The 14601-nt window shown below is 41.0% G+C and overlaps 1 protein-coding gene across 8 annotated transcripts in view; it reads right to left on the minus strand.

The window, feature by feature from the left end:
• The window catches only part of MAST4 (microtubule associated serine/threonine kinase family member 4), a 543729-nt gene that overhangs the window by 190473 nt on the left and 338655 nt on the right, over positions 1 to 14601 (minus strand). Inside the window, exons 1-2 of one of the 8 annotated variants that reach the window (XM_032404302.1) lie at positions 11283 to 14571; positions 7299 to 7379 (exon numbers count right to left, since the gene is read on the minus strand). The exons of 5 other annotated variants lie outside the window; for them this stretch is intronic. In XM_032404302.1, coding sequence (XP_032260193.1) covers positions 7299 to 7379; positions 11283 to 11329 — 128 coding nt within the window. In that variant the 5' untranslated portion in view covers positions 11330 to 14571. Of the gene's footprint in view, positions 1 to 2124; positions 2251 to 7298; positions 7380 to 11282; positions 14572 to 14601 lie in introns of those variants that run through there. 2 more of the 8 variants (XM_032404296.1, XM_032404305.1) reach the window with 2 other exon arrangements.

Below are 14601 nucleotides of genomic sequence, written 5' to 3' on the forward strand. Positions count from 1 at the left end.
ATAAGCACACTCTCAACAGAGGGACTGGAAAATTTACTTGTGTACTGAACCAAGCAGAAGAACTCCAAACGGAGTGACAAAATCACTTCCCTTGTAAATAGAATATTCTACTCAGAATGCAAATTTAACATGATTGCAAACTCCAGTGTGTTGAAGGAAAATGTATCAACAGTGCAGCTCTAAGCCACAGAGTGAGAATGTGGGCTCTCCTACCAGATGCTCGAGTTTGAACCACATCAGGCCTCTTTCTTGACATAAGTAGGTGGGTATAATTTGTTGCCCAAACTTGGAGGGTTTGAAAGTCAGGGAAGGCACTTTTAATAACCACACTGGGACAACAGGCATGAATTGAACAGAACCTGGGCAAACCAAGATGTGTGTTGGCTGCATGTAACCTTGTTTCTCTGTGCCTCCATTTTCATGTTTGTAGAATGACGATAGTTGCCTTGCCTCAAAGGCACATTGGGACAACTACATGAATTCATCTCTCTGAGGGACTAAGGACAGCACTGGGTATGTAGCAAGCTCTTGACAAATGAAAATTAAGCCAATACTTATGCAGATATCTAAGTTAGTCATGTTGGCCTCTCAACCAAGTCCTTAAACCAGAGAGCAGAGCACATGAAATGTAAACACTTAACAAAAACCTGAGAATCATCATGATAAAAACGAATGCCCTGGAAGGCTGTCCCAGGCCTGGCCCATGCAGACACCTGCGAACACATGAGCACAGGCTGAGTAAGGACTCATGCGTTCCCAGGACCCCAGTGAACTTGAAACTTCTGCCTGCCATCTGACCTCACAGGACTTCATGCCCTAGGCTCAGTAACTTTGTAACAGGTACGTTTATGGTATCAGTTCAAAATAATAATAATAATAATAATAATAATAATAATAATAATAATAAACATGTTCTAGAAAAAGAAACTCAAAGGAAAACTACCAAAGCATCTTTCCGCGGTAAGTTTATTAGAGTCACCCTTCCCCATTCCCGCACAGGAGTCTATTCCCGACCCACCCCCTCTTGGCGTATCTTAGACACGTCACCTCATTCCCACTTCTTTGGATTCTTAGAAGCAACAGAAGCCTCCAGGTGGTGGCAGAGGCAGAAACTGGGGTGGGGCCCAGGGAAACGCTAACCTGCCTGTCCACACTTCCCCTGCCCCACTCTGATGCCAGCCATCCCCATCTCTACCCGGACCCACACCCACAGGACCAGCAAAGCGTTCACGATCAAGCTCAGCTCCGCTCAGCGGAGCCGTTCCTCGGACTGTGTGCACTAAACAGATTCAGTTCTATGTAGCAATTCCGAAATAAAACTCAAGGATGCATAAGGCAATTCATTAAAGTGTCACATTCACAAAAGCACGGGAACTGGAATCCGTACAGTACAAAAAAACTGCCATCTGGTACCAGCTTCTTCTGATTTTCTCAATGTTCTCCATCAAATGAAAGGGGAGAAACTAGGATTAAAAAGAAATGGTCCTGCTCATCCTATCAAGTCAATGAAACAAAAAGGGTTTAGTAGTCACATGACTTCCTTTCGCTTCCAGGTTCCCCAGGAAAAGGAGACACAAAATCATAACATATTGCCATGTATTTGGTAAATACTTATTATGTCTGCCCATCACCATGGCAACAAGTGAAGGGCATTCAGGCAGCTGTGGGTACCCAGGAACCCTTCTAGCAGCAACAGGACAAACGGACAAGCTTTTAGCAAAACTAGATTAGGTTACATTTGTCCCTGATGCCCTCTTTTATTACAGTATTGTCTACCTGTCCTTCTCACTACCCTTTGGACCACTATAGGTCCCATTCTTGCTAATACACATTTATTGCATTGAACATCTATAAGCTATTATTCTTATTCTTGTCAGTGAGGCAGGGGATTTGCAGATGAAGACAATGAAGGTCCATAAAGTTCATGACTTGCCCAATGTCACAGAGCTTGCATGTGTTAGGGGCACTGACCTCACAGGACTTCATGCCCTAGGCTCAGTAACTTTGTATCAGGTAGGTTTATGGTATCAGTTCAAATAATAATAATAATAATAACGTTTTCTAGAAAAAGAAACTCAGGAAAACTACCAAAGTATCTTTCTGCAGTAAGTTTATTAGACTCACCCTATGAGGTGACTATGATTCCCAGTCTGTTGGGGTCCCAAACTCAATTCCTCCAGGACCTGACAGGTAACATCAATAAAGGAAGCTAGCCAGGTGGGGTCTGTAGGGCACCGGAGAACAGGAGGCCTATTAAAAAAAAAAAAAAAAAAAAAAAGGGTAGCAGGGACCCAGCTCTACACTAGATTAGAATCACACCAGGAAGGAACCCAGACTCCCCGGAGGGCTCTGGAGTTTCTCAAAGTAGTCCCCCGAAGTCCCCAGTTCAGAACTCTTTTGCTGCCTCAAAGCACGTCCAGCGACAACAACTGATTTTATTAAGTATCTATTAAATACCAAGCGCCATTAGGTGCTGTGGAGATGGCCAGAGAAAAAGGCCTCCACTCTAAGGAGCTTACAGTCCAACTACCTTTCCTTCGAGTGATGTATCCTCTTTGGCGTGGGATCTGCCATGACTTCTAGATCGTTTCCTCTGTCCCTCACTAGAGTGAGGCATGGTCTCTAATATACTCTAGGGTTCACCTTTCTTTAACAATGCTGGTCTACGTTGGCCTTGAACCTTACCTTACTTATAACTGATAGCTGGTCAGTTTTTACATGCTGATGGCTATCATTTAATATTTATGAAAGAATCAAAATGCATGCCCTACCTCTCAAAGCATCAACACCATTCTCAAAGTGTACATACTACGTAAGCATAGGCCATATTTTGAGCACAGGTTAAAACTTCAGAACAGCCTTGAGCCCCAAGGATAATGGTCATTTCTCCAGCAGTACAATATTTAAGGAGCCTCTACGATGTGTGTCAGGCACTATTTTAGACTTTGCAGATACATCTGTGAAGAAAAATAGACAAAAAACATTGTCCTTCTGGATTGTGTAGCACGGTGGCAGTATTCTTCTCGAAAACTAGTACTGAATCCTACCAGCAACGTGGCGCGGGTGACTGTAGTCACAGCTGACACAGGGCGAGGGGGATTAGTGGGGATCTAAGAAGAAACAGAATACACGTTCTGTTGCCACCTGTGGTACAGCTGACTGTGTGTCTACGGCCTGAGGCTCCAGCAACCAAACGGAGAGGTGAACTAAGGATGGAAGAAGTCAAACAGAAGGAGTGTACAAAGTGCCACAGATGCTCCAATGGATGCCATCCACCAAGAAGCTGGGGCGGGAAATGGAGATACGGAAGAACATGCTCTCTCGTAACAGAAATGCAGCTACTGAGCAAAGGCAGCCAGCCTCCAGCTGCTTACTGAGTCCCTATTGAGGGCAAGGCAGGCTAGGTGCCAAGAAAGACACTGAGAATGTAAAATGAGGCAGCTTCCCTTGGAATCTTGCTACGTGATCAGAGTCGAGATTATGAGCGGACACGGGTCATACCCAAATAACTCATGAGGCACTGACGTCATCATTATATGAACAGCCACTAAACTGTCATCAATTTATTAAGTACTGAGGATTGTGGAAATTCTGAGTAGCTCTGGTTGCCTCAGAAAGGGGAAAGGGAAGGCATATATAAATTCCAATCAAGGTTTTTAACATGTTCTCTGTCACATTTGTACCAATAAACCAATATTTGGGTCATATTTTTTTTAGCTTGTGGACAAATTATGTATTTTGTATCTCTCCAGCCCTGCTGGAAGACAACAAAGGTGTCAGAATTTCGGGCTAGAAGGGCCTTTGGGAATCATGTGGTCTACTACTCGGCTGGCTATAGGAATGACCCCCGCATCCTTCCAGCTAAGTGGGAAGTTGGCCTTCCTGGGAGACTTCCAGTGACACGAAGCTGAAGGTTGAATGAGGCAGCCCACCGTATATTCAGGAAACTTCCTTACAAAATTCTTCCCCTCAAACTGCCTTGTGGTCTCCACGCAGCAGTGCAAGGTTCCACTCCCAAGATGGACCAAACTAAACTGAAACTTCACTTAGCACCAGAGTTGGCCTAGAATCTGCAGATGTCTCGTTTCTGGGCAACCTTCAGGAAGCCTGAGCTGGAAAGCTAACTCCTGTCTCAGCATCGCCTGCCTCCAGGGCTTTACTATGAAAGGAACAGAATCTTCCATTGCCATATTTAGAAACTGTGTGTCAGCACCTCAAAAGGGCACATACACTGTGAATGCTCACCACCACCACTCTCCCCCCAGATGTGCAAACCCCACTCATAAAAAAAGAACAGAGAAGAAATCTGATCCATCACAATCAAGAAAAGAAAAATCTGTGCAGGGTTACAATAAATCCTTTTCGGTGGTAATAGCATGAATGTATTTGGAATCTCTCCACTCATACCAGACCATTATTTGGGGGCACACCATTAAAGATGCCCAATCCCAAGCTGCCAACCAGATATCGCTACCTAGAGATGTCTCCGTGGGTTCAAGGTCAGACTCATCGTGATGATTTTCCTCCCTCCCCAACTCTGCTCTCTTGGGGTCCATTCACTTAATGCTAGAAATCTCAGTGCCCATCATTTAGTCAAAATTATCTATTGAAGACCGACCATGGGTGCCTTTCTTTCATCAACTTTTCTGACCAAGATTGTTAGCTATTTAGCAAACTCATTTTCTCTGTTTCCTGAACACAAGTAAGCTGTACTTTCCAGCCTTTCTTGTCCATAGGTGCAGTCAGAACAGTAAATCCTGCGCAATGGCATATGAACAGAACTGATGTGTGCCATCCTCAAAGTCTGGCAGTCCACCAACTCCCATGGTCCTTCCCGTTTCACCAGCTGGAAGCTTGAAGGCACGTGCTGAAGAGCCCCCTAGATTCCTAAATGACCGTGTGGAGCAGATAGTCTCTCATGCTCTTGGTCTGTGAGTGAGGAATACAACCCACTGTATGTGAGTCATTCTCTATTTATTTCGTGGTTCATGTGTGAGCTGTGATCTAACTAATACATCTTCTCCTTCCAATTTGCTCATTTATTCATTCTTTAATAAATATTTCTGAAATACTTACTACATTCCAGTCATTGAGAGAAGCACCAGGGAAATAAAAATGACTAAAGGAGGTCACAGGTCTACCTAAACCAGATAATTAAAATTCAATATAAATGATCTCAGAGTAATGTGTATCTTAAGTTAGTCACAGTGGAAAAACACGAGACTTCATTTTGAATCCTTGGCTAGTAAAGCTGGTTTATCTCTATGTGTGTTAGCATCTTCTCCTGCAAACAGAAGCAATATCCCTTTCGGTCTTACAATGGTGGATTAAATTGAATGAGACCATGTACATGAAAGCATCTGGTCAACTATAAAGTACTTTGCCCATGTGAATTCAATTCATGGCACCTGTCCTAATCCAGGACTTGTCACTCATGAAATATTGTACCAGCATCCTCATTGGAGTTTATACCTGAAATCCAGTCTGTTCTTAATACCCGTAAAGGGTACTAAGGGTAAAGGTAACTTTTCTCAGTCTGAGCCCAGACTGGTCCTTTCCTGATTCAGAACTCTGGAACGCTTACAAGATGTACGTCAAACTTTTTAGCTCAGTTTTCACGATCCCGAATTAATTTTTAAGTCCATATCAAACTGTTCACAACTTCTGCTCCTCTTCTCCTTTATCTGTCTTAAGTTCTAGCTACACACAGCACTTCTACAGAGTGCCACGATTGTATACCTCCTTCCCTCTGTTTTACATTCTGCCTGCTTCTGTCCTTTACCACCATCTCTCCCCCTTTGAAACACCAAGATTTTTCAAGGTCCAGTTCAAGTACCATCAGGTACAATACATCTTTCTCCAAAAACACTCTCCCAACCTCCTCCTCCTCTGTGCTGCCACAGCATTTGTCTCAGACTCTTTTCTCCTCTACAACTGATAGCACCTGCATTTTGAATAGCTTATTGTCTTTAGGAAGGAAAAAGAAAAGGGTATGTGAGCATTTAATGAAGACATGTTACACTGAAGAAAAAATTCAGAAGAGAGTCCAATTACTCTTGGTTGGATCACCAAAAGGAGACAAATTACAAGAGCAGAAGAATTCTCTCAATTGTCAGAAAACTATTCCTATGCTTTAGGATCTATTATATTCAGAGAGCATATATTATATGCTTTATGAAAGCTATTACATGGAACTTTCATGTTGAAAGTCACTTTTACAATAAATATAATCCTATCAGCAGAAGAGTAGAACCAAAGTTCAAAGTCATTAATTCATTTCCCCAGTCAATTCTTCTTCACAGATTTTAGTTCAGTCTTATTTTAGAAAATGAGAGAAACAAATATGTTAAATTGACCCAGTGATGTCATCTAAGCATAAAGCTTGTAAGCTTTTAAGGAAATGGCCATGAATTTTTTCATTCATTTGCATATGTGCAGAAAAGTGTATTCACTAACAAAAAATAATTTAAGTCACTCTTTCCATTAACTGAGAATTTCATTCTACTTTCTCTCTTAGGATTAAAAAAAAAAGGTTGGGGGGGGCTGCTGGATATTGTACGTGTATCTTCTAATTAAGTATGGGGAGACCCACTCTAACCAGACATTGAATTCATGAAAATCTTAATAGACCATAGGTATTACACATACAATGTGAAGAGGACTTTCTACCATGTATTCTTTTAACAAACTGGGCTAAAATGCATGTAGAGCTCCTTGGAGATCTTTCACTAAAGAACAGAGAAGAATTAATTTACATCAGCCTGTGAATGAGAGGGTGGAGACGTACCTGGGAGTTCTAAAAGAGATGAAAAATTCTAATCCTTTTAGACAATTTAAATATTCTGTCCTGTAAATAACAGGATACAAAATAATTTCTGGCAACACATATCACAATACTTTAATCTGTATCAGGAAATATTTTCTAGAAACTGTACTAAGTTGTACTCTAAGAGATACGTCAAAATTTGTAGAATTTAGCAGATCGTTTCCTAAGAAAGCGAGAGGAAAAACTAATATACACACAGGAGTTAAACAACTAGTCACCAGGCATGAAGTGAAATATAATAAGATGAGCTAAATGGGAGAAGCACCGCACATTTTCCAGGTGCTCCCGTAAATCACCAAGCAAACAACTCAGCCCGTTTCCTTGCTCTGTTAACACTAAGATGACAGTTAGGAAAGGACTGTGTAGTGTGTATTGCAGACTTGCAGGTGTTCCAATACTTGTTGTGGGGTCTGGGGGAGGGAAGGCAGAGACAAAGCAGCCACGGGCCGGGCCGGCACTGGAGCGCGCTTACCTCCAGAAGTGAAAAGCGAAGAGAGGACTACAGGGGCTGCCTGGGCTGGATGGGGTTGGACTCAGGCTCCTTGGAGTGAGACTGAAAGTTAAAATAATGTCATTCCAATTGGGGAAATGATGGCAGTAAAAATAGCAACGCTCATTTAAGGGACTGTGTTCCCTTTAGGCCAGAATCACTGTGGCATGCCTATCAATACCCCGAGGTCATCAGCTCACCACTTGCCTCTTTGCAGCTCTAAAATAGAGAACAAGGGCAGTGCGTCCTGCTGAAATTGACATCCTCACAGCTACCACTGCCATTTGCATTTATGCCTTTTCTTTGTCACAGAGCAACTTAGCAGGTACCTTCTGTGATGTCTGCAAAGAAAATCTAGTCCTGCCTTATTCAGTCAGTGTATTCTGTTTCTGATCAACAATCAATGGCAAATCAGTAGAACTAGAGGGAAGTAGTTATCAGACAATAGAATTCAAGTTAAATACTGTAGTTTTTAAAAGGCAAAGCAGCAAACGTTTCCAAATAGGAAGATAGGCTCTTAAGCACTTTGCAGTGAAAACCGCCCAACATCATTTTCTGTAATCCTCAGGGGCAATGGTAAAAAGTGTTTCTTACACTTACATTTATAATAGATAACTTGAAAATTTCTTACACATATTACTATAAATTATTTTACTTTCTAGAAAGGTTTTTTGAATTTCATCTGTCAAAGGACCATTATAATCCCCGCCCCCACCAACCTATCCAAACCACCCAGCACATTCACCAGCCAGCTCGCAAATACTCATCGCAGAGTGGTGAGCCTACATTGCCTTTATCTTTTTTTTCCTTTTGGCCTCCTATCTCTCCTTTTTTAGGGAAGAGATAAAACTTAAGTTTGTCAGGTATCTTACTCATAAAACTTTTGCCAATGTAGATACGTCAAAGTATGAAGCCAATACTAGTCAATTCCCAATTATTTTTACATGGCAAAATCAAAATTAGAATTAGCTAGGTACTCTGGTACCAACTCTTTGGCTGAAGTGAGCAGGAGAAATTCCCACTACAGTGCAATGAGATTCTTTAAGAACATTCCTCTCCACTGGCCATGACCCTACACCATACCCAGATGTTTGCCTATCCTAGAGAAGGGGTCCTGGAACGGAGCTGTATGTTGGATGATTCAAGCTGGTTGTGCCCTTTGCTGAACAGAGAAATGGCAACAGTGGTAAAATCAGAGTTGGGCTTATCAAATTCTCAGTTCCATCCTTGTTTCCCATTACATGGATAACTGAGACTTGGCTATATTTGTCTTAAACTGAAATATAAAATTACTACTCAAAATGCTCCCACTCATGTTTCCACAACTTTTTTTTTTTTTTTATCTTTTAAAACCATTCTCTGGTTTGGTGCCAGTACTTAGTAAATGAAGGAATGGATTTCCTTATACATTCAGAGCACATTCAAAAGTCACTGCTCTTAAACATGCTGTACTTTAACTTAGCAGCTCATTGGAAAACTCTCAGGAATGTCTACTGATACAGACATTATTTAACCTCAGTACAATCTTATCTGCCCCTTTTGGTCCGAAAATAGGCATACATAGGCACCGAAGCCACGCCATGTCTCCAAGCTGAGCCAGGGATCATATGTGTTCCCAAGCGTCTATTTCTATCCTTAAACCAATTTCTATCCTTAAATTGAAAAAAGAAAAAAAGCAACTTACTTTCTCAGAAACTGTAAAGCCACATATATGCTATCTACCTATCAGAAATTTCTGAATAAATTAATGATTCATTAATTTCTGAAATACTTATGTATCATCTAGTATCTCACACCCAGAAATTTCAGTTTTTGAAATAGGAATCAGAAAGTGGTTCCTGTTTTTGCAAAGTCAGATGGAAAACTCTGAATTGTATCTCCAGAGTATAAAGCATGCTGGTGTCACAGCCATGGCTGTGGTGCCTACGGAATACGCTCTCCTCCAAGAGAAACAGTACTGTCTCGTGGAAGAACATTCATAAACTACTCCATGTATTTGGTGTGTTATAAGGTCCCCAAATAATTAAAATAATATACATGTTAAATCTGCTTTTAATAAAATCAGTGATTTTTAAGACTTCCCATTATAACATTTCTCTGCAGTGGTTAGAAAATGAATTTACTCAAAGACTGCAGAATTTGCTTTCTCCATGAATGAATGTAAAATTGACTACGTCAACCTAAGAGTGATTTTACATTTCAAGGTAAGCAAAATGTTCACAGTAAATTTTATGCTAACACTACAACGACATTTAAGAGTGATCCCTACTCTACCATGTCAAGCTCCTCGGGTGGAGGAGCACAGTAACATCTAGAGGCTAGACCCAGGGGGTGTGGCCTGAGCCAACACAAAATCCAGGGAACCCCCTGTGTTTAGCTGACCCGTATGTGCTGCGTCATCGTTGACGAAGTCATAAAATTTGTGGCCTACCTCAGACTCTCAAATTATGGGTGGAACATTTGATACAACTGAGCTTGTGTGTTAAGAAGTTACTCTCAAGTGTCTCCTCCTAAAGTGGACAAGATGCTAAAAACAAAAAAAAAAGGCGTCATGTAGAATGATATATACAACTAAGTCCGAAAAAACAACAACAAGGAAGTGGGACAACGTGAAACAATGCTGGGGTTAGTGCTCCCGGGTCTCGAACACAAAAGCACTGGTATCTGAGCTGTCTGCATCCAGAATGCTAGAGAGAGGTGGGTTAGGTAGAAGAATGAGTACATGCCACTGAAGTATGCCACAAGGATGGTGACGGCTGAATGCTAGGGTGGAGCTGGGAGATGGGGACAAAATATCAGGGCCATGGGTAAATACTGCTTGTGTGTCCATTCTGAAAAATGCCACAACTAGCAAGGAGGTTCTAAGAGCCCTCTAACTTTTTCTAAGCGAGTACTTGTTAGTATACAATCAGTGTAAAATTTGAGAGCAAGGACTGATTAGAAAAGTATTCACATCACTTCAGAAATGTGGTGTTTTTATTAATTTTTTAATTACAAAGTAATTGCCCTTGTATGATGCATCTCCAGGATTCAAGAGGAATAATTAATACTCGGAACTGGGCACAGTACTCTCTTCCTGCATGCTCTTCCAGTATAAAATGACTGGGATTGTATGAATTTCAACTAAAATATAATTTTCTATCTTTACTGGAAGTTAGAAAAGGGGGCATTTCTCTTTTTCGACCAGATTTACATTTGACTGTTTATTATTTTCAGTGTGCCAAGCACAGCTAACTCACAGTTTCTGCATCTTTGACTAACAGATTTAAAATAAAAATTTGCTGACACTTCCTGCATCACAGATGTTTAACTTCTGCGCCACAAAGGAGTGTGGGCATTTTCACATGGCTACATCAAATCAGAAGGCAGTCAGATGAGTTAAGGGTTAAAAAAAAAAAAACAAACAGCTAAGCAAACACAGATCTCAACTAGGTAAACACTGCATGCAGTGGCTGGAGACTGCAGAGAGGACTCAGAATGCACTCCAGTTCATTAATATTCTGTTGCACAAATAAAACATGGATCACATCTAGTGAACGTTACAAATAACCCTTCTCTTGTACTCTAATCCATTGTAAAGTCTTCTATTATTCAATGCAGACAGAGGCCTTTCTTTAGAAAAAGGCAGCATGGGGATAAACAAACAGTAAGAGAGGAGAAAAAGACAGCTACACCATGGCCTGCTGATACATTCTTTCACAATGAGCTGTTAAGATGTTTCCAGCACTGGGGTTTAGTAACTTTAAATACGCAGCCACGCTTCTCCTCTGACTGCAGTGCAAAATGCAAGGTCTGGCTTTCCCCATCCTCTGAAAACCAAATGCTAGGCATTTAAGACATGTTCTTCCACCTCACACCGCAGTGCTCTGAGGCTGTCAGTACAAACAAATGCTAAAGAGCTATTGGTCGCAGGAAAGCGAGTGCCATGCAGAAAGCATTAAAATATTAAAGACAGACAATACTTACTCCAAGGTCAGCCCCGGAATCTGCAGCCTTTCCCGCTGGGCTTTCATGGTTGTTCTGTGTTACCACACTGTATTGTAACCAGGACACACATTCCCTGCCAGCATCCCGGTGATGACAGAGAGCCAAAACGAACCTCTAGAAAGGACTGGACTAACAATCTCTCTAGGGGGAGGGGGATCCTGCAAGTTTGGGTCCTTCCACCTCTAGCCGTAATCAAGAGATGTCAGCTGCCTTCCCCAGGTTAAAGGCAGAGCACACTGCGCTGATTTCGTTAAGGGAATGAGGCTTTCAGCTCTGCATATCAAGTAATTGGTTTCTGATTTTTTTTTTTTTTAAAACAAAGTCGCTCCACTCACAGACCCAGTTTTCACCTCAGTGAAATGAAAAGTCCTTTCATCATGCAGACTGGAAAAAAAAAAAAATAAAGCAACAGTATCATACTTGGGAAAGAGTTTATCTCAGCAAACCTCAACTATTTCCCACCTCCCAGGGATGCTCTCAAATAGGATGCGGCCACCCTGAGGAAGTTCCGTTGACTCTTCCCTTGGTGGAGTTAGCCAAATCACTCATGTGCCACAAGAAAGACATGGGGAATGGTGCCGAATGAAAACAATTAGATTCTTTTCTATATAAGGCAATCATCAGAAAGGAATAAACTAACTGCATTAAATTGGGGGATGTTGAACTCTGATGTGAGGCAAACCCTCATGTGAACAGGCAAAACCCTACGATGGGAAATACCAACTGGAAATGCAAGAGACAGGAACTTGTATTTTTATTTTTGAAAAGTGATTTTTAAGAATGCCATGATGCTACATACTTTACAAAAGCAATCAAAGATGAATAAGGAAGCAAAGGGAGAACATCCATTTTGGAAGCCTGAAAGTTTCATCCTGTATTTATTCAAACAACACAATTTTGCACAGTATTCCTAACTTGGGACTAAGTGTACTTCCATTGTGTCTGAAGAACATATCTGACTCACTTCTTCTGATGCATTTTAAAATGTTTTAAAATTCAGTAACCACTGGTCTGCTGAGAAGTAGTTGATCGAATTAAATTTTATTTTAGCAAGAATTCTAATCCTCAAGCATGGCTGCTGGTCCACATGCACACAGCCAATCTGTGATCAAACAACTGTGTTCAAGTAGTTACATTTAAAAAGCTATCAAGTCAAATTCCATCATTTCACAGATGAAGAAACTGAGAGCATACAACTGGTGACAGTGCTAGGGTTAGATGCTGGTGTATTTATTCCCTATCCCAAAGGCCTTCACTTGCAAGGATGCCATGTGCAGTTGTTCAGGTTGTGCCCTGCACAAAGGTGCTGGGCCAAAAAGGAAGTGAGGACTGAAGTCCAGCCTGCTTCCCACCTTGCCAAGCCTGCTGCATGGCTCTGGGCTGCTTCCACCAACCCCAACCCTCTTTTTTTTTTTTTTTCCATTTTAAACAAAGTTACCCTCAGCTTTGCATCCATCTAGAGGGTCACCTGTTTCTAATTGTACAAAGGTTCATGTGGGCTAGAGAAGGTTCATAAGATACTCCCAGAACTCTTCTTTAACCCCTAACCTGCCAACATGCTCTGGAGTATTTGTTAACTAGGTAACAACTTCTCCTACTGTTTGGGTTCACTCTACCTTTTAGTGGTAGCAAATCCATACTGGGAATATAGTCATTGCGTAGTGACCATAGGGAGGTGAACAGAAATGTAAACAAATCATTTTAACTAATATGAAAAGCATAACAATAAGAAATGATAAAGATATAATAGAACACAAAGCAGGGGGATCAACTTTGCTCAGTAAAGTTAGGGAAAGCATGAAAGGAAACATGGCAAAAGCCAGGTTATGATTAAAAAAAAAAAAAGGAAAGAAAGAAAAAATTCCATTCTGCCTCCCCAAAAGCTAAATTTTCCAAATTTTTTATTTTCTTAAAATAACCTCATTTTAAGAATCACATTAGAATTTTATTCAATAGACTTCTCTACACAGATCTTAAGTGAATTTCAGTTCCACATTGCCAATGGACAACAAAACAGTTTCCCTTGAATTTCCTTTCAATACCCTTAATTTAAAATATCCAACCCAAACTCCCCATCCTCCTCTCTCTGTCAAATAAATTTCCATGCAATGTAAAATATCCAGACTCTCACCATTCTTTCCCCCTGATTCAAGGAATGTCCTACCCTGGCTGGATGATTATAATTTCCTTCTGACTGATCTCTCCACTTCCTCCCTGGCACCCTCTACACTTTGTTGGATACACAAATTCCAGAGTAATTTTTTCCAGAATATCACTCCTGTGTTCAAAACACGCAACCGTTTCTCTCTCACTCTGAGTAAAGGCTAAAAATCTAACAAACTGCCCCCCCCCAAAAAAAATCAGAAAATCGAGCATCCATAGGAATGACAATGGTAATGTATTAGAGCATACCTAATGTTTAAGGCCATGAGTTCAAGGAGAGAAGGGAGGAAGGAGGTTAAGGAAAGAGTGAAGAAGGAAAGAGGGAGGTAGGGAAGGAAGGAATGAAGGACAGATGGAAAGAAGGAAAGCAAGGAACCAGCCAGCAAGGACCCCTTTGGAAGATGCTGGGGAACTACCCCATTCATTGTGAAAACAGGAAAAGGAAAAATATTAACCACTAATGCTGATTTCCCTATGGACTGCACCTCATGGATAAGAAAATGATTCTCTTTATATAAGTATTCCAACTGGTAAAGAAAGAGTACTACAATTAGAGTGCCACCTTTTCTCAAACCCTAATAAATGAACGGACCTAGGCCACGATCATGATGACTGGGTGTTCTGTGCCTCTCGGTGCAACAGCTATAAGGTAATCCTACTGAAAAAGCCACGCCACCCCAGGATATAATCAAGCTTCTACATCAAAGTGTCGATTACAGTATATGTAGGGACAAAGAGATGTCGTCAGCAAAAGCTAGACTGGGAAAAGTGAAAACCACGACAAATGACCTGGTATCTTAAACCAAAATGATCAAGTGGGGATGGGAAAGAGATGGAGGGGTTAAGTAAGAATGAAGAGATAAATCCATTAATTGCAACCTATGAACCTGTGTGGGTCCTGACACCAAACAAACACATAATCGAATACTTGGAAATAATCAGTGTAACAGACACACACTGACTGGGTATGTGGTAATCTTAATTATTTTAAGAGAATATTGGGGTCAGGATCACTTTTAATTTCTTATCTTTCAGAGATACATATAAAAATATTTACAGGTTAAGTAAAGTATGCTTTGCTTCAAAATAATCTGGGGAGGGAGAGTAAGATATAATATTAATTAATAATAGTATT

The sequence above is a fragment of the Phoca vitulina genome, unplaced genomic scaffold (genome assembly GCF_004348235.1).
Source record: "Phoca vitulina isolate PV1807 unplaced genomic scaffold, GSC_HSeal_1.0 scaffold6, whole genome shotgun sequence".
Lineage (NCBI taxonomy): Eukaryota > Metazoa > Chordata > Mammalia > Carnivora > Phocidae > Phoca > Phoca vitulina.